At 38.8% G+C, this 20,089-nt stretch overlaps 1 protein-coding gene across 1 annotated transcript in view; it reads right to left on the reverse strand.

Annotated features, from left to right (window-relative positions):
* Positions 1 to 20,089, reverse strand: part of cep112 (centrosomal protein 112) — a 135,410-nt gene that overhangs the window by 35,321 nt on the left and 80,000 nt on the right. Inside the window, exons 22-23 of the mRNA XM_037688538.1 lie at positions 11,500 to 11,562; positions 3,280 to 3,429 (exon numbers count right to left, since the gene is read on the reverse strand). Coding sequence (XP_037544466.1) covers positions 3,280 to 3,429; positions 11,500 to 11,562 — 213 coding nt within the window. The remainder of the gene's footprint in view (positions 1 to 3,279; positions 3,430 to 11,499; positions 11,563 to 20,089) is intronic.

Raw genomic sequence — 20,089 nt, forward strand, 5'->3', positions numbered from 1 at the left:
CACTGGCCATAGTGGATAAACATGTACAAATAAAACTGAAAACGTGAATGTTAGGGATAGGATTTAACATTCGTTGTTTCATATTAAATTAAGTAATAAAAACAAACACGCACACACAAATTAACTAAAGATTAGGTGTACCTGGGCTACCAGGGCCTGAAAGGAGAAGTCTTAGAGGAACCTCACAGATTTGCTTTTTTTCTATATGAGGCAGCAGCCGCCACAAACAGACTAAGTTGTGTTTAGAAACATGTACTGATCCCAGACACAACAACTCTTTATTTAGTGAACCACACCCAATCAACTTCCACTGCAACTATCTTCCAGTCTAGTTAAGGCAGAATAAAAGATACCACGACAACAAAAAGCTATCCGACTTAACTGGGGTTAAGACTTAAAAAAAACTTTAAACAAAATGTTGCTTTGTCAATAGATTTTAAACACGTTGAAGATGAACTGAATCAAAAGCATACTTAAGTCTGAGTGTCAGTTTTGACTGTGAAAAAAAGAGATGACAGTAATGATAAAGAGCGTCCCTGACGTGGGTCACGGGGTGCAGCAGACAGATTTACGAGCCTAAGCCAGACACAAAGCATACTATCTACTTAAAGACACTATATAGTTTGCAACTAGCCATAAAATGACAAAGCACATGCAAACAGTGAGTGGGCTTTTACAAAAGAAGAGCGACCGTGTCTAGTCCAGTAAAGTCAAACCCAGACAGAAATGTTTTTTTTTTTTTTTTTTTAAGAGGATGAAGTTTGCAGATGTACTCAACATCTGCCATTGTTAGAGACCAGCAAAACAAGACAAAAAGCATATAGGCGAACAAGTGGTTATACTCAAACTTTTAACAAATAACTCATGGAGACTTTTTAATAAAGTATATGTGTCTATACAATTTGATGCAAGCGCCACAAACATACAGTCCTGAAGCTAAAATGTGCCAAAAACACAAAAGTGAGTCTTTTAAAACAACTTCTTTACTCAAACTGAAGTTTTCAATGTTGGTAACGTCTTGATACAGTGTTTAAAGTCCTGAGAATTTATTCTAGAGGTGTATGCAAACATCATAATTAACCGATTACTTCATGTCCATCTGTGTGTTAACAGATAAATAGTGTTAAATGATTATTTTTATATATGAATGTTTCTGTTCAGTGCCCTGAGGTGACTTCTGTTGTGACTTGGCGCTCTATAAATAAACTGGATTGAATTGAATTGTTATGGTTGCCATTGTTATATAAACTGTAATTTATTTGGCTCAGACTAAAAAAAAAAATGTAAGAAAAGAATATTGTGACATTGTTTTGCTATTATGAGCAAAGCTTTCTATGACACATTGGTGTAAAATCTTTGGACGTACAAGCAAGTCCTGTTTGCTTCTCTTTGAAAGCTTTGATGATCTTTATTTGAAATCTTTGTGACGGCCGAAGGCAACTTTAACTTTAAGTGGAACAAACTGAGTGAATGAATGCTTTTTAAAACCACCAGTAAAAAGTTGTAATTTATGGAATTATTTATTGCGTGTGTAATGATCGATCAAACGTTGTCAGAAGTTAGCGGTGTATCTAATGCACTCAATGAGTGGGGCCTAAAGCGCACGAAACACAGAATTTTCCTAAACAATCTTTTTGTTGTTTAAAAATAAAAAAATCTTTTAACTTTCTTAAACGTGCCACTGCTTCGAGGAATGTCTCTTATCCACTTGGAAACCACAAAAACGAACCAAAATACAGTAGTAACAAATGCTAACATGTATGTGGAGCTCTGAATCTGCAACTGTAAAGCTTACAGCACGTAGATAGATGTACACTTCATTGTCCCCAAGGGGAAATTTGTCTTGGACGTGTCAAACTCAAATGTGGCCCTCGTTGATATCTTATCTGGCCCCCAAGATGATATTTTAAACTTAAAATACTTTTGTCACTTTATTTTTTTCAGTAATCTTTGATTATGATGTCAAAAGTGCAACAGAAAACATCAAATGAGACCAATCAAACTCTTGTTGAGGAACCTGCAACCAAGAAAAGATGTTGGGGACCTACAGTAACTTGAGTTATTGTAGATTCTGAAACTGGCCCTCAGTTTGAAAAAGGTTTTAATGTTGGCCCCCTTTTGTAAGTGAGTTTGACACCCCTGATGGGTACAGACTGTAAACACCAAACCCCAAAGTTTTTCCCTCTTCCTCATCTAGTTATCCTTCTATGTGTGTCAAGTTTGTGGCGTACATCATTGTTCATCATCCTTGTCTGCTAATTCAAGTACTACACAATAAGAAGTCAAAGTTCATGCTCAGTCATCCAGGGACAAAATACAATAATGGTCAATCAGGTCATCTGGACAGTTTCTTTTTTGTGAAAAGACGTTTTGCCCTCTATCTGGAGGGCTTTTTCAGTCTGAGGAGTCCCAAGTAAACCGTTTTCCCCACTAAACAGTACACTGCTTAGTGGGGAAAACAGTGGACCAACCAGTTTGCTGGTGATTAGGATAGAGGGCGAAACGTCTTTCCACAGAAAAGAAACTGTCCAGAAGACCTGACTGACCATTACTGGATTTTGTACTTGAATGAATGAGCATGAACTTTGATGTCTTGAACCACTTTGGCTGTGTGTGGCTGACTGCCTGGGAGGAGCTGACGGGGGACAGGAAAGCCCCCAGAAACCATCTTATCACCAGCAAATGGGTTGGTCCACTAAAGGAGTGTACTGTTTAGTGGGGAAAACAGTTTACTTGGGACTCCTCAGACTGACGAAGCCCTCTGTCCAGAGGGCGAAACGTCTTTCCACAAAAAAAGAATTGTCCGGATGACCTGATTGACCATTATTGGACACAATAAGAAGGTTTTGCTGTTGAGCAACTAGATAATGTAGTTATTACATTAGAGGTGGGGCTATAACATAATTTTCAAAAGATTACATTTTGCTGGTCTGTATGTAAATGCAAAACATATTTTCTTTTGTCCAGAGTGAAAATAACCTGGAAACATCATCCACATTTTGGTGCTGCTAAAACACTGTTCCTGTGTGAACGGCAGCTTAAGAAGGCAAATGTTTTTCTTACAAACATGGTTTTTGGGTTTATTGTGTGGTTTTTAAATTATTTACATAATTTCCCATGTATTATACTGAACCAAACTCAGGTGATGTGTAGTGAAGAAGCACTTTTTAAAACTTGGTACATTTATTCACTTTATAAACTATATAAAAATGCAACAAGCAAACACATTTTATCAAACAATATATTTGAATGTGAAGAAATGAAGGTGCCCACACAAACCTTGCAGGCCTGATCGGCATGGTGGGTAATTGTCTGTCTCTCTTCATCCCAGCGAGCGTTGACCTCCTTCAGCTGCTTCTCCATCACCTGCTGCAAACGAACAGCTTCCTCTTTTGAGTCGCATACAGAAGTCTGCAGCTCTGCAATCAGCTGTTGGCGGATAAAATGAGAAACAGAGACGCTCAAAAACGTGTTTGATCCTCACAGACTCACAGAGACCAGACTGGAAAGGCCGATCACTAACCTGTACTGATGAGCAAATACCTGTTCCCATTAATGTGTTTATGCAAAATAATAAAAATTAAACTTATTGCCAGAAACAAACTACAAAATATGTTCACTAAACAAAATGCTGGTCTGGTCCCAGTCATTTCATTGGCCTCACAAAAAGACTTGCATGAAAAGAAGAAACCACATTTCACTTCTAAAAGGGATCTGGATGGCAAACAGTCACCTTGAAATACCTTTTTTTCCAGTCTCGTGTCTTTTTTAGAGACGAGACAGAAGACACAGAGAAGAAAGACGGGGAAAGAAAAGAGGGAGTTAAAAAAAGCAGAAGGGAAAGAAAAAAAAAAACAACTTCTCTTTAGAAGAGGAGCAAAGCCACTTTGTGTTGGTGAACTTGCGGTGCACACTAAGATGAAAAGGAAGTGGCTCGTCTTTGAAAACCTCCAGTCCAAATTAACATTCTATTTAAGCCACAGTTAGAGAGAAGATGAGGAAAGATGAGAGTGAGTAAAAGAAATAAGGCGAGGGAGGGGGAGAAAAAGGTGGGGTGGTAAGAGAAGGGGGGCAGTGCTGCAGCTAGCTTTGGGCCTCGGCAGATAATTGTTTACTGTGTTCATACTCTGAAGGACCTAGCCCCCGCTGGAATCTGAACGCCGTGTAGGAGTGTGGGAGTTACAGCGATCCGGGTCGAGCAGACAGAAAGAGACAGTGAGGGTGGAGCGTCCATGAGACGGAGATTAGACTTAATGTGGACAGCCACATGAAAGCAACAAATGGCACATTATTGTGGGAGCATCATTTCTGGGCACAGCAATTATTCTGCTATATGGATTTTTTTTTATTCTGCTGGTCCTCCAGGCCCCCCACCCCCACCCCAACAGTGGTGGCACTCTCATGTACTGAACTCAACTGTCTGTCAACAAACAACACAACACATCTGTCTGTTTGTGTCTCTATAAATGCGCTGATGAGACCTGTTCGTTTTCCAAAGCTTGCTAGCATCTCTGTTCAGGACTAAAGGCAGGTTCTGTAAACATGAACCAAGAAGAAATGGGGTGGGGGTGGGGGGGTGGGGGCAGTCTGTGCTCAGTTTATTGCCCTTTTCAGACAAATTTCAGGATATTTAAGACCAGAAAAAGAATTTCACCATTGAGAAAAAGATCACGTGCGATTACACATGGAAACACTTACAGAAAAGGTAATGTGTCCAGGTTGTGTCAAATTTGTATTAAGTGGATTAAATACTGTAAAAACTGACTAAAAAAACAGATGCAGCCACTTTGATATGTAGAAAACTATTGTAAGGCCATGACATAGCCACTGTAATCTTGTCAGTTTAACACTATCCAAGGGACTGATCTGCGTGATTCAACTTGTCTGCTGGCCTCCTTAGATAGAGAACTTTACTAATTGGCTTTTATGTATGTGAATGTTCCTGTAAAGTGCCCTGAGACAACTTTGTTGTGATTTGACGCTATATAAATAAACTGAATTGAATTGAATTGTGATAATCCACAGAACACCCTTGTGGCTGGCACAGCAGTCAGTCACCTGATAAAAAAAACCCCAACAACTTTAAACAAATAGTTTTGAACATTTCCATTGTTTAAATACATGCATACATACAGTATGTATTTGTCTCTGTGTAATTGTTATAAATAAAATTAGATAAAACAACAACATGAAAAGCAGGTCAGCCATCGCTGTTAAGGCCATTTAATTTAGACACTGAGGTAAAAACAAGAATGTAAAATAAACACAGAAACTGTTTCAAGCTCATTTTATTTTCACACATTGTGCTGTACAAATACTGCCATTTTAGTCCATTTGACAAATAGCAATAGTGCCTTTATGCGATACACTCTGTTTTGAGAGTTTTATCCACTATTTGTTTATTACAAGACAAGAAAATCAAGAATATAAATTATTACATAATTTTATTGTTACCTGCAAGGGACAAATACATGTATAATTTCAACAATCTATTTTGGGACTGAAAGTGACTGAAATAGTGTCAAAACTAAAAGGGAAAAAGGACCGAACTAAAGGAGGATGGATGCCGTTTCCCAGGATGCCCAAGTGAGGAACTCTCCCCCTCCCTGCTCAAACCGAGTTTGGGGAAGAAGATGGAAGTTCGCTCCTTCACTCACGGACATTATTAACTCGTGTTTCCAGGTTAGTAATGTGTGAAACAGGTGAAAACTGTCCCTCCTAAAGTGTGAAGTAGTGAATAAGATAGGTATCGAGTTTGTGGTCACATGTTCAGGTGTAACGGAGCGAGTTCTGTCGTAACGGCGGCAGAAGCTATTTAGCGTTAGTGGCTACCTAGCATTAGCAGCTACTTAGCATTGACCGTTACGTGTATTGGTGGGAGGGGTTACACTCTTTGATAAGATCGGTATCGAGTTTGTGGTCACATGTTCAGATGTGTAATGGAGCGAGTTCTGTCGTAACGGCGGCAGAAGCTAATAAGCGTTAGCGGCTACCTAGCATTAGCAGCTACTAAGCATTGACCGTTACGTGTATCGGCGGGTGGGGTTACACTCTTTGATCCAACTGTAATAAGGTTATAAAGGTATCCGGGCATGTGTTTTGTGTTTTATTAATGTTAAAAGAAGAATGTTGAACGAGTAGAAGTTTTAAGCTATATGTTGAACAGGAGTTTCTTTATCATTTTCCTCATTGTGTAATCAGTCTCACTGGTTAGTTCTACCGTCAGTCATACAGTTAACAAGCAGGTGAGTGCTTGAAGTATACATGGTCATTTAAAGACATCTATATTTAATTATGCATGTTAACATGATTATTGCTTTCAATAAAACAACAATTCAAGGGAATTGGTAAAGCAATGTGTATGTTTAGAATATTATTGCACTTGGGAAAATTGTGGTATTTATTGTAAATAGATGATATCTGAATTGATTTATGTGCGAAATACTTTGATCTTACTTTTGCTGCCAGGCTTGAGGAGAATGTATTCTACCCACTAAAGTGGAGGGCTCTTGATGTCGTAGGATAATTAAAGGACACTGAGACATAATTACATTGACTGAGGAAAGTTTATTGTATGATTTTATAATTGTGTAAATTTATAATAAATCGGAGTGAGCTTGGGGAAGAAGATGGAAGTTCGCTCCTTCACTCACGGACATTATTAACTTGTGTTTCCCTCACTTCCACTCAGAGTGGAGCTGAGGCGGGAGGCCGGCCAGACCAAACATCATTTGCTACAATTGTTTCACCCTGTTGTAACATTTACAACCTCAATAAGTGACATATCTTACCATCATTTTATCTCTATAGAGCACGGGGATTATTCACTAGATTATTAATTTTTATTATGATCGGTAGTCTAATTTTACGCTTTGCATTGTTTTAATGAAAAATAACTTTCTTTTGGCAAAACGCTCCATTGTGTTGATAAATCTGTTTTATACTTCTTGCTGCTGACCAAGTACTAAAAAAAAATTTTTTTTAACCCTTCCCTTCTAAATATTTGCCCAACAGCAATATTTCAGTTTGTCAAACATTTGAAGAAATGAACAAAAAGAATAAACACCGTGAAAGATTCGAGTTGGTTAACACATGCCCAAAAGGTCACATGCGAGCACTGATGCTTAAAAACCAACATAAAAAGAAAATTAATTAGATATATTTGCATGTGAACTTTAAACTCCCATCCACCGCTCCTGCTATGGAAAACTCCCACCTCCAACGTACTCCCATGGTGGACGATCGGGGATAAAGTAATGATCTCTCACAGAAACCTCAGATACCACCCACTATAATCTGATCATTAAGTAGGGAGAGAGAGCGCAGCCCTGCTCAGTTCACAGGTCACCCCGGAGGACCACTCACAGCGAGATGCTCAACACACACACACACAACCAAATCTGAGAGACATTAATTAGGAGCATCTGGGTGTGTGTGAGTGAATGGAAGAGAAATGGAGACAAAAGCAAAAAGAGAAGGCTATGTGTGGGCATACATATGAGATAGCAAGGTGTGTTTTTTAGCCCCCCCAGGATAATGTATGGCATGGTATGCTTTTAATTGGGCTATTAACCATGCAGCTGAGCTCAAGAGCGATGCCCTCTGTCAAATACTAAGAGGTTAACAACTGGGGTTAGCTTTAGAGTTTAAAAGACCTCTTGTTTACATTTGACTGAGCTGCCTCAAAGGGAAAAGACACCCCATCTACCCCCCCCCTCCCCCATGTGGCTCCACCTTTACCTTCCACAACAAGTCCATGAAAGCCCACAACACAAACACTGAATTAATTGAGCATATTATTATTTTGGCAAATAAACTTCATGTTCTGCACAATTCTCTGTATAACACACTAAAACAAAGATTTTAAATTTTGCACATAGAGGATTAATTTTAATACGAAAGTGTTACTTAAATGTGTGCCATCTTTACGCCGACCCCCCCCCCCCAAAAAAAACCCAAACAAACAAACAAACAAACAAACAAACAAAAAAAACAGGATTAATCATGACTGCTTGTCTGCAGTGGCACACATCATCAGTAAAGCGGGCAAACATGGCTGAACTTTCACACAGCATCCGACTTCTTTTGAAGCTGAGCATTGTGTAACCGAATAAGCTACCGTTTTCTTACAACATCTGCTTGTCAACCTCGCTTTCAACCCTGAGCTTTTGCCAGCCAACTCAAAAACGGTGGGGGATTTACAGACGGGAAGAAAGAAAAACAACAAAAACCCTCTCCTTTGAATCTCCTCTTTGAGTAACAAGGTGCAATTATGGTCAAATGATTGTAATATTTTAGCCCGCTACATAATCGAGAAGAAAAACCTTTTTCTTCTGTAGTGTAAACACTACTTAGGCTGTTTTAGATCTTTAAGCTGGTGTGGGAAAGCAGCTTGAACTTTTCAGACATTTTGCTGAATGGCAAAGAGGTTTAAAGTAACTTTGGAAAGGAGAATTACTTGAGCTTTAAATGGGCTGAGGTGACACGTGTAATGTTTAACACATGAGACCCAGTTGCAAGTGGCCAGAGCATACTACGAACAGAAGAGATAAAGGTAAGAAGATGCAGAAAACAGGAATTACAAGGACAAAATGAGGCAAAGTATATACGTATAGAAAAATATATGTACACCATAAAGTAGGAAAACATGCGGACGTTGTTAGGTTACTTTCTATTTTTACTTCTTGATGTTACAGAGGCTGAGAAGTATTACTGTATTTTTCGCTGTATTAAGTCGCAGTTTTTTGCACAAATTAGCATGCCTGCGACTTATACAGTGAAGGAACGTATTTATGTTTTTGTCCTCATATTTATAACCCAATTTTTGGCTGAGAACTCATGATTTCATTCATTCTGACATGGAAAATATTGAACACTACCATTTTCAGCCACTAGAGGGCTCTCGACTAGTATGGCAAGACAAGTGTCTCATTAATAGATAAAAGTGGCTATTAATGAGACACTTGGCTTGCCATACCAGCCACATTTGTCTCGCTCCGGAACTCCTGGAGCAAACGTCAAATCAGCTGCATTTGGCTGCGCAGCACAGGTGAAATGCAGCTGATTTGACCATTAAAGTGCATTTATTAATGAAAAGTTCAACTGAGACACACCTTTGCTATAATTTCAAGCAAACAAATAATGGTTTTTAAGTGTTAATTTAGTTAAATTCTTGTTAAAGTCCTCCCACCCCTGCTCCTGCAGCCGCCATTTGGCTGCCAATCAATTTTTGGCACAACACTGGCCCACATTTCCGGGTTGTCAGCGGTGGCGCGTAACAAATGCGACGCGTCAGCGGTGATGCATAATAGATGCAACTTATATGGCGAAGTGACATATTTATGTTTTTTTCCCACTTTATTAGACATATTAGGACTGATGTGACTTATATGGTGGTGCGACATTTACGGCGGCAAGTACGGCAGATACTCTGTAGATCTAATAGAAGCACTACTGGGGGTTAGCAGGCAGAGTATACACACTACTGTACACCATAACTGCTCAGCTCACTCTTTCCACTCAGGCAGTTCCGCTTTAAGCTTGGGTCATCTACCAGAGACTTAGGAGTTGAGGGTTCTGTGCAGTATCTTTCTGAGGTCAGATCTGAGGATGTTCCTGCAGATGATCTACTGAATGAAGCCACACTTCTAGTTTTGTGGTCAAAGCTTCAAGTGGTCAAGGGACCACGGAGGTCTGGACTTTCCATAGCTTCAACACTTGATATTTCTTAAGCTTCTCCTGCTACTTAATACCTTCAACCACCACAATGTCCAGTTGGTAAGTCATCGCTTTTGGAGACCCTTCGCTAAGGCACTGTCAGTTATTCAGATAAAGACAAAAGGTGACCGTATCTTCTCAAATAGGACTCCTATTGTATGGAATAAGTTTGCAGTAAAGTTAGTCTGACTGCTTCACTATTCAATTTTAACTCTCGCTTTAACGTTCTTTGAGTTAAGAGCTTTCTCAGCTCTGTCTTCTCATAAAGACCATAGATCAGCTATGTGCAGTGCAGTTACAGTGTGCACTCTCAGGACTTCATTACCTGCAGTGGTCCCTCAGTGCAGACTGAACTTGGCAAAAAGGCCTTTTCTTACTCTGCTCCTGGAACCTGGACCCCCTTGCAACAGGAACTGAAGCTTTGATAAAGGATTTTAAACATTTGATAAGGTCATTAGTAAAATCAAAGCAAATATGTTCTTGTTTTTAGTATATTACATTTTTTATATGACACGTTGATTTGATTGTTATTACTGTATAACACAAATTTTTATTTTTTAATTGCCTTTTATTGTTGTATATTGTTGGCTGTACTTTATATGTTGTCTGTTTAAAACTGGTCTCTCTTGAAAATGAGCCCTCGTGACTCAATGAGACAAATGAATGAAGGTTGAATGAATAGATATGTTTTAAATATTTTAAATTATAATTACTGCCTTTAGTTTTTATCGTTTATCATATTTAATATTTTTCACCTTATTGGCCACAGTGTGTTTCATGTTTTTAATTCTACACTGTGCCAATGGTTGTACTTGTTAGGGTTGTTAAGCACCTTGTAACAATGTTTCAAAAGGTGCTGTAAAATAAAAGTTCATTATATTAACACTTTGATTTGACATTCTTGAAAACTATATTTAAACGCATCGAATTTGTCACACAAAAGCATTACAGGGATCTTTGCAAGTTTAAAAAACTGAAAGTGACTGATGGACGAGATTGTCAGATTCAACAAAAAACAAAAATCAACTAAGCATTGACTAAACTTCTCTGGCTTTTAAATTTAACTGATATACCATTAAAGAAAAAAAAACAACCATTGTGGCTCCCAGAAAAAGGCAAAGATTAGTCTGAACTTGATCTCCAACGTCTTTTTCAAGGTAACTGGAAATTAAATACTGTCACATGAGTTGGTTCTAGTGCAGATATACAGGAACTGATGGAGGATAAGAAAGTAACAGAATATGAACTAAAACTACATTAAAACAGTACACCACACGCTGATCAATTTAAGACAAATCTTAATCTAGCATAAATTAGGCAATCCATTTTTGCTTGTCAGAGGCATCTAAACAAACTGTAATTATACATTTTATATATTAACTATAACCAAACTGTCTCCATACACATCAGCTTGAAGACCAATTATCTTCCAGAAACAGCAAATAACTTTTAGTTGTTTGATTTCTGCTGCTTGTGTATTAAATATTAAGTGTGAAGCGAGATAATTCGTCTGTAAAGCCCAGTTAAAGATTTTTTAAATAAAATTTTGCTCAAGCAGTAAAATGAAAGAGAGGTCAAAAGATTCAAATTTGGCTTCTGGATTATTTATTCCTTTAGCAGCCTCTCCTTAGAAGGTAAAACCACCGTGCTTTGTTGTGTCCAGGAGTGAGTGAGCGCCCTCACCTCTCCCCCATTTTGTCTCTTCAGTTGGGTGGGAAAATAAATAAATAAATAAATAAATAAAAGAAAGAGGAGAAAGGGGCAGAGGAGAAAACTGATTACCTGGGCAGACTTGGCAAGCTTCTGACTGTACTCTTTCTCAATCTGCTTCAACCTGCTGTTGGCCTGCAACAAGAAGGAAGAGAGGGGCGGGTGTGAGAAAGAGATATGCAGACAGGTGGATACAAAGAGACACAACAGAGAGGTGAAATTCAATCTGCTGGTAGGAAGTGCACAGAGACACATCATCCTCCCAACCTTTCTATTCTCTCTCTCTCACACACGCACAAACACACACCGACTCTTGCTGACCCCTGCCTTCTGGCAGTGAGTCCCTGTGGTGCAGGCCTGTAGCCCCTTGGCACCAGCCCAGCCCCGACGCTCACGTGTGCCAACAGGTAGTGACGAGCCTGGTGCACAGTGGGCACAGGTCTGCTTTGATCTCCAACCAACAATTCATCACTTAACACGAAGGGTGGGTATCAGAGGGGTGAATTAAAACGTTGCTGCCAATTAGCCCCAGAGTGAGGAGGAATAGGGACGGTCGAGAGAAGCTGCGTGGCTCCGCAGGGCGGAGACCGATCGGAGTGAATGAAGATTGCAGTTGGACATTAACAGAGTGCTGCTCGTTTCGTTTTTTTTTTTTTAACCACTGTATTTCATTTTTCATTGATAGCAAACTTCAGTTGTGTTAAAATGCCAAAGTTTAAAGCTAAAGACTTGACAGTAAAGCACAATAATAAGAAGAGAAATTGCACGGGTCACTTGTAAGCAGTGGGGTTTACACAAGTACCATAGAAAGCCAAACGCTAATATAAATGGACTGTACTTATATAGCACCTTTCTATCTTATCAAGACACTCAAAGCTCTTTACAACACAATCTGTGTCCTCATCTACTCATTCATACAGCACTCTACTAGATCTATACAAAGCTAATTGAACAAATCATTCTAAAGAGACTAATCAGAGCTTTATCGCATTTATACACCGAAGGGTCACACACTGGAGGCAATGAGGGGTTCAGTGTCTTGCCCAGGGACACTTCAACGTGTGACTGCTGGTGGATTCGAACCTCCAACTCTTGCACTGGAGGACGACTGCTCCAACCACTCAGCCACAGCCACTCCTAAACGCCCCTAATGCTAACATGTAAAATAAAGGTCTTTATTTTAAAGCTTAATAATTATCTTCATGGACATAAACAAAACTTAACTTTCATGCTGTGGCCCGAGAGTAGAAAGTATTTAAATATTAACAACGCTGGACTACAACATTTTGATAATTTCATTTATTTGAATTTTTTTTTTTTCATTTGATGGAGAAAGTCCAACATCTTTTGGCCAAATTTGACATTCATAAATGTAAATTTATTAACAAAACACCATATTTTCTTCATTTTATTAAGGATGTGGAACTATACGTAAAATGAATAACAGACTCTACCAACAAAAAGGCCCTTAGGACAATTTATATTTGTAAGTTTTGGCAAATATTCGTCTAATTAACACTCCTGGTTGTTTGTTCATTTAAGTGTTGTGTTCTTCTGTATACTCCATTCATTTGTTTGTTGTATACTTGTCATTTGCTTGAATAAAGTAAATAAAAAAAGAGAAAGTCTAACAAAAACACTGAAACATCCATGCTGTGCCAGTAGGTGGCAGTATTGCTGACAATGACATCAAAAACAATGACAAACATGCAGAGACTGGCTAAAGATTATCCTCAAACAACTGAAGCTTTTTTCCCCATTTGACACTTATGTCCATTTTCTTCCCGTCTTTAACCTTTGCAGCACAGGATCAAAATGTTATGGCGACAGAGTCGAAACAAAGTAAGTCTCTCTTGTGAATGAGTCCCCGAGGCTCAATGGGATTAACCTGTCTAAATAAAGGTTGAATGAGTAAGCGAGTCAGATGTCAAAAAATATTATAAAAACTGTTTTGTTGTTGTTGGATGAAGGACGAAATGTCTCAACAAAAAAAGAAACAATCCAGATGACCTGACTGAACTTTGCTGGATTATTGAGCATGAACTTTGATGTTTTGTTGTTGTTGCTTCAAGTCTGTTTCGGTTGATGTGTGTAAAGTATATGCCGCTCCACAGCATTTTGTCAAATCTACACAAATGCACCGAATCTCAGTTAAAAAAAAAAAAAAATCTCTTTGTTGGAAAGTGTAAAAAATCTAGTTTTTTTTTCCTCTCCAAGAACCGTGCTTGCACACGAATGAAAGGTGTCAAAGAAGCAGGAGTTTGTTTGACATAAGAAAACATGGTTTACATGTACCATGTTACACTTGTCTGAGTGACACCTGCTCGACATTATGTATGACATCACTTTGAACCAATGTAAAGACTGCACTTTTTTTCTATACTTCAGTTTTAGAAAATTATTCCAAAAATGGTAAAAAAAAAAAAAAACACACACACACACATGCGCGCTCATATCCTGACAGCCCCTGACAGACAAACAACTCATGAGCAAACATGGCTTCATTGAACGCACCCCCTTCACAGCTATCAACACCTGAGCAGCCTTTGGGCCCTGCACCCAATCTAAACACTTCCTGACAAACACCGCCGTCCGCTCTGAACGGACACACCTGTCACCACGGATACACAGAGCCATCACCACGGATACGAACCTGTCTTCCTGTGCCAAGACTCTTTGAGTGGCGGGCCGCTCGTCCCTAGGGGCCCTATTGCAGCTGATGACAGCAGGCAGGACAAAGAAGGGTGTAGAAAAGAAGAGGAGAACTTAGTGAAGGAGAGGGGTGCAAATACTCTTTCTCCATTTATGGTGGCAGCGCTGCTTTGTCTTTTCTACAGCTACAGTTAGACAGAAACATTAATTTAATAATTATTTCATTCAAAATGAATCACTTGAGAAACAAAATGTGGCCAAATAAGAATTTTGACACTGATGGTGTGCTTCATCATCCCCTTTGTAATAAGTTACTGAGGTGTGCACTGCAGATCTTAATGCTCAAGTCAGGTTTTTTTTTAAATTTTACACAGATCTAAAATCTTTTGGTGTGATCACTCACATTATTTTAAATGCGAATAGTGTGAACACTCGATGGCCCTGAAGAGACCTGCATGTGCAGAAGTCGTGACGTCACACGCAGCACGCTGTGTTAACAGAAGTCAATATGGATGCTACACATTTTAGCCTGTGTCGATTCTGAAGTCGTGAAATCAGAACAGATTAAATTATTATTTGAAATGCATGATTGGTCTAGTGTTTACGTTTCCTCTTGATAGCTTCTCTAGCGTGGCATTGTGTTTTTGGAATGGGAGCGACTTACTGACGGGACTCACTAAAGTATTGATCCCACTGTGCATTGAGCAACGATCCAATCCGATATCAACATTGGTATCAGATGTTGCTGTAGATTCTCAGTTATACAGGACATGGCAAGTTAAATGAACCAAGACAAAGCAACTGGACTTCTGTTCTGAAGCTTAAAACATTCAAATTTTCAAGATTTAAACTGTATTACGTTGGTACAGAATGTTGATACTTTAATCGATCGGCATACCTCACTGATGTAAAAGTCAATTGAAATGAGACATGACGGTTCAGACTGAGGTCGCGTCGAGAAACATCAAATATGTAATCAATTTAGTACCACATATGAAAAAGACCAGGGTTAGGTTTGAATATAAAAAATAAAAAGAAACACACTGGATTCAGGCTGCTTTACCTGCAGAGTGAACGTAGCCGTAAGAGTTAACATGCTAATGCATTCATGGAGGCATACTATTTTACTGATACACAAACAAGATCAGATGTTTCATAAAACATAAAGAAGCAGCTACTAGCCTATTCCTTTTACCTACAGCCACTCAGGGGAATTCAGCAGAAAACATTATACAACATCATAAATAATAGAGCCGGACCATATAAACGTGCGTTTAAAAATGGCTGGAAGTACATGAAGATACGGCCAGTACACACGAGGACAAAAGCCCCACTGGACCATGGGGCAGAAAAACAGAGCTGATTTAAAAGTCCAGCCATATGTGTCTGTGAGAGTTTGTAGGAATTCTCAAAGAGACTACCTGTGCCCTGCCAAAGGCATTTTTGTGCTGAAGGCACTTTGAGGCTGTATCAGGCTCTTCAATCGCCTCTTAATCCTAGCGGTGTGGAGTGCAGCTGCTTTGAAGTAAGTGTGTGCGTGCGTATGTGTGTACAGATACTTTGTGTATGTGGTGTGGTAAAGAGAGTGGAAGCAGATCTGAAGGCAAAGCATGCACCGCTTACCAGAACTTAATTAATAATCTGCAGTGGGAACCAGGCCAAACACACACCCGCACACACACACACATAAACACACAGAGACAGACAAAAGGGCACACTATAAAGACTGACAGGAGGGGCAGAAGGCAGTGTGACAACTTTCTCTCTTATGCTTACAGACACGCACACAAGTCACACATTCGCTCAAACACAGATAACGGACAAATAGGATGCATGACTTTGATCATTGGCTGTTTAGAAAGAGGCTTGAAAGGTTTGAATTCCAGGAATGATCTTTTGTATTGTTGCTAAAAGTAGGAACAATCCAGGTAATAATTCCTCAGTGATGTGCCAACGCTGCCTTCTGTTAGCAGGACAGAGAAAGTAGAGTTTCTGTTTTCATTGATAGAAACAAGATAAATAACAATTACCGGTAAACTATGACAATGGGTGAAAACTATTTATGGAATCTTACAAAAGATGTTTAAAAATATATATCAGCAACCTCAAAAAACAGCATGCAATAATGCATTTGGTCCTGGTTCTTGCAGCACATGCTTTTTTGCTCCACGTTTGGCACATCATTTGCACCCAATATTTACTTCATCTCACATTCAGCAAACAAACAGCACTAAATATGTACCGAAGCAAACGTGCCCATTTAGTTCACCAAATGTGAGCAACGTGCACTCTTTTTTTTTTTTGTGCGTCAAATTTCATTTGTGCTCCCTGCACAATCTAAATATGAACTTCTGCCATAAACGGCAAGCACAAAAGTGATACATGTTTTCTCAGGTTCCTTAAAACTGCACGAGCATCATATATATATATATATATATATATATATACATATATATATACATATATATATATATATATATATATATATATTTATATGCCTGTCACAATAAATCTTGATGAGCAATTAATTCTCTCAGAAATTATTGCGATAAGCGATATATTGTTGGAAATTTTACAATAATTAGTAATTATTATAGTAAACAATATAATAATAATAATAACATTATTTAATAATATAAATTACATAAATGTTATGTAACATAAATTAATAATATTTAATATAATAATCCATCCATCCATCCATCCATCCATCCATCCATCCATCCATCCATCCATCCATCCATCCATCCATTTTCCTCCGCTTATCTGGGGTCGGGTTGCGGGGGTAGCAGCCTAAGTAGGGAGGCCCAGACTTCCCTCTCCCCAGCCACTTGGGCCAGCTCTTCCGGGGGAATCCCGAGGCATTCCCAGGCCAGCCGAGAAACATAGTCCCTCCAGCATGTCTTGGGTCTTCCTCTGGGCCTCCTTCCGGTGGGACGTGTCCGGAACACCTCACCAGGGAGGCGTCCAGGAGGCATCCTAAACAGATGCCCAAGCCACCTCAACTGGCTCCTCTCGATGTGGAGAAGCAGCGGCTCTACTCTGAGTACCTCCCAGATGATTGAGCTTCTCAACCTTCTATAATATAATAATAATAATATTTATTGATTTATTGTTTATCGCGACATGCCTAAATTTGACAATAATTAGTAATCCATCCATTATCTTTACCCGTTTATTCCATTTTGGGTCACGGGACAATAATTAGTAATTATTGTCAAATTTAAGAAGCCTTTTTTGTTAATTTGTTTTGCATGTAGTACCGTTTTTCGACCACGGGATGGCAGTATACGACTGTTTGAACTGAAGGATAGATAGTGAGGGAGCGAGCAGCACGTCTCTTTAAGAAAAATGAGACGGAGGTCCGGTGACGTGACACGGGCTGTTTTTGTAGTTCTCAAAATGGCAGACACTTGGTGTGGTTTGAGCTCTTTAGAATAGCATTTTTCACACAAAGCTTTTAATAAAAAATAAGTAAAGAAGTTCGTAGCTTCTTTTTGCAGAGAAAAAAAACTTTTTACACAAAGGCACAAGTTTTAACCGTGAATTTTGGAGCTTCAACAAGACTGAGGTTTTTTCCCTGAGGTGAGCCTGTTAGCTTAGCTCGTAGCATAGTTTTTTAGCTTAGCTACTTTTAACAATCCAAAAACGTGATTTTGGATGGTTAAAATGGATTTTAAAGAAAGAAGAGAAAGGGAGGGGTCAGTGAAGAGCACCGGAGTTGAGTTTTTTTGGTCATCTGGAGTCTTGTGAAAAGAGAGAGACAAAAAAACAATAAAGCCGATAAATAAAAATGAGGTCGATAATTTTCATTTATCATGCCATTAATTGATTTATTGTTTATCACGACATGCCATATATATATATATATATATATATATATATATATATATTTCACTTTTCATAACAGTTTCAAATTCGTGATGTACAGTTTTTTTGGTCTGTTTTTCTTCTTCTCATTTACACTTAAAATTAGTCTGGTTTCTTTCCTTGACCAGCTTTTTCATCAGTACAAGAAGGGGGACTATGAGGAGAAAATGTTTTGAACCACCAGATTAGATGAGTGACTGAAATGCTATGTACAAAGTGTTAGAAAATGAGAGGAGTGAGAAAAATGTGGGTTTAGTGCAACTGATATCACTATGGCAATAAACAATATTATGTGCTGGTCTTAATATCAACATTGCTTATGACTCAATGTTTGTGTGTAGGACATCTAGTATCATTTATATATATATACCATAATGCACACACATAATGTAAAATATTTATTCCCATAATTTTGAATTTTGTAATTTATTGTGCAATATCATCATCAGTGCATTTGATTGACGATGCTTTGTGTGTTTATAGGTTCATTTCAATAATTGCACATCATCTCTGTTGTTATTTGGGTGAAGAGACCTCACATAAGCTCTTTGGCTTTTGTCTCTTTCTGCATAGTTTTTTGCATTTGCCTGTTTTGTACATTTTGTAGGATTAAATAAAAGTGCAAGATGATAATTATTTAAGATTCAATTCAGTCCTGGATGGGATGTTGCTTCCATACATGTATATATTTTGTCTGCAATATATGTTAAATTCAATTCCATTCAGTTTATTTTTATTGCACCAAGTCACAACAGAAGTCATCTCAGGGCACTGAACAAATAAATTCATATACATAAAAAGTCATTAGTAAGAATATTTATCCAAGGTAGGGTAGGGTAGCCAACAGACTGTGTTGAGTCTTCACTTGGTCGTCTCCCATCCTGAGCAAGCACAAGGCAACAGTGGAAAGGAAAAACTCCCTCATAACAGGAAAAAAACCTCCAGCAGACAGACTCAGGACAAGCACCCATCTGCTTTTTTCATTGCTAAAGACTGATATGGTTTAATGGGCTATTGCAAAAGGTTGAAAACCACATTGAAGACTTGCTGCCACTGGGACCAAAACTTCTCACATTTGCAAAAAAAAAAACGTGACTGCCAACTGCTATGTTATTACAATAAAGGTCAGGAATGATGCGCAACAGTAGCTGTTAAGTTTTGTAACATAAAACAAGCTCCAGGTTTCTCACTAGGGAGCTGATTTATGGGGTTCAATTCTTAAAAACAAAATCCAGATCCAAAAGAGAAGCTTATTTTGTTGCTCCACAAAGCTCTTAGTTTCAGCAGTGAAAACGACACTGCTCACCACTCATGCCTCTCATAACAACTTGAGTTCAATCTGCTTGCGATGGAGAGTTGGGAGATGTTATTTGTTCGTTTGTCTGTAATCATAGCCGTCTTGCCCATGTGTCTTCTAGCGTCTCAGTGTGTGTGTGTGTGTGTGTGTGTGTGTGAGAGAGAGAGGAAGAAAGAGAGTTGGAGCTGTAATGACAAGAGGCTTTATTTCCATTTCACAGTTTGCCATCAATGGCTGTCAGTAGTGATTCTCTTCATCCACGCTGCTCAGCGCCAGCGTTGCATCAACACAAAGTACAGAAATAATGCATCATGGGCACACGCATAAGCAGGCACGCACGGATAAACATACATTAAACGTCCTCACAACGTGCCGAATGTTCAGTGATTATACACAGACACTTCTTGGTATCAGAAAACCAATTACATCCATTAGCATCAGTGTGAAAGGGCTTCACATGTAACTACATCAGAAGGTCACGGCTGAAAGTTTGCTCTGGGCTTTACATGCTGCTGAATCACAGGCTGTTTTAACTTAAGCAGGTGGACACACATAAAATAAAGCGTCAGAACCATGCTTTTTTTATAACCGCAGAGTTTTAACGGCAATGGTCTTTCTTAATGTACGAGTAGTATTTGAACTAAATAGCTGCTGTGAGTCTAAGCAGACCCCAGTGCCTTTCCATTTATATCTCCATCCCTGCTTTGATCCAAAATGTTCCACATGTTCGGATGCAGGACGATTTTCAGATGATTTCATAACTCATCCCCCCCCCCCAAAAAAAACACCCCAATATCATCATGTCCCACTTAAAACTCTACTTCAAATAAAGTGTAATCTGTA

This window comes from Nematolebias whitei, chromosome 15 (genome assembly GCF_014905685.2).
Source record: "Nematolebias whitei isolate Nwh7 chromosome 15, NemWhi1, whole genome shotgun sequence".
Classification (NCBI taxonomy): Eukaryota; Metazoa; Chordata; class Actinopteri; order Cyprinodontiformes; family Rivulidae; genus Nematolebias; species Nematolebias whitei.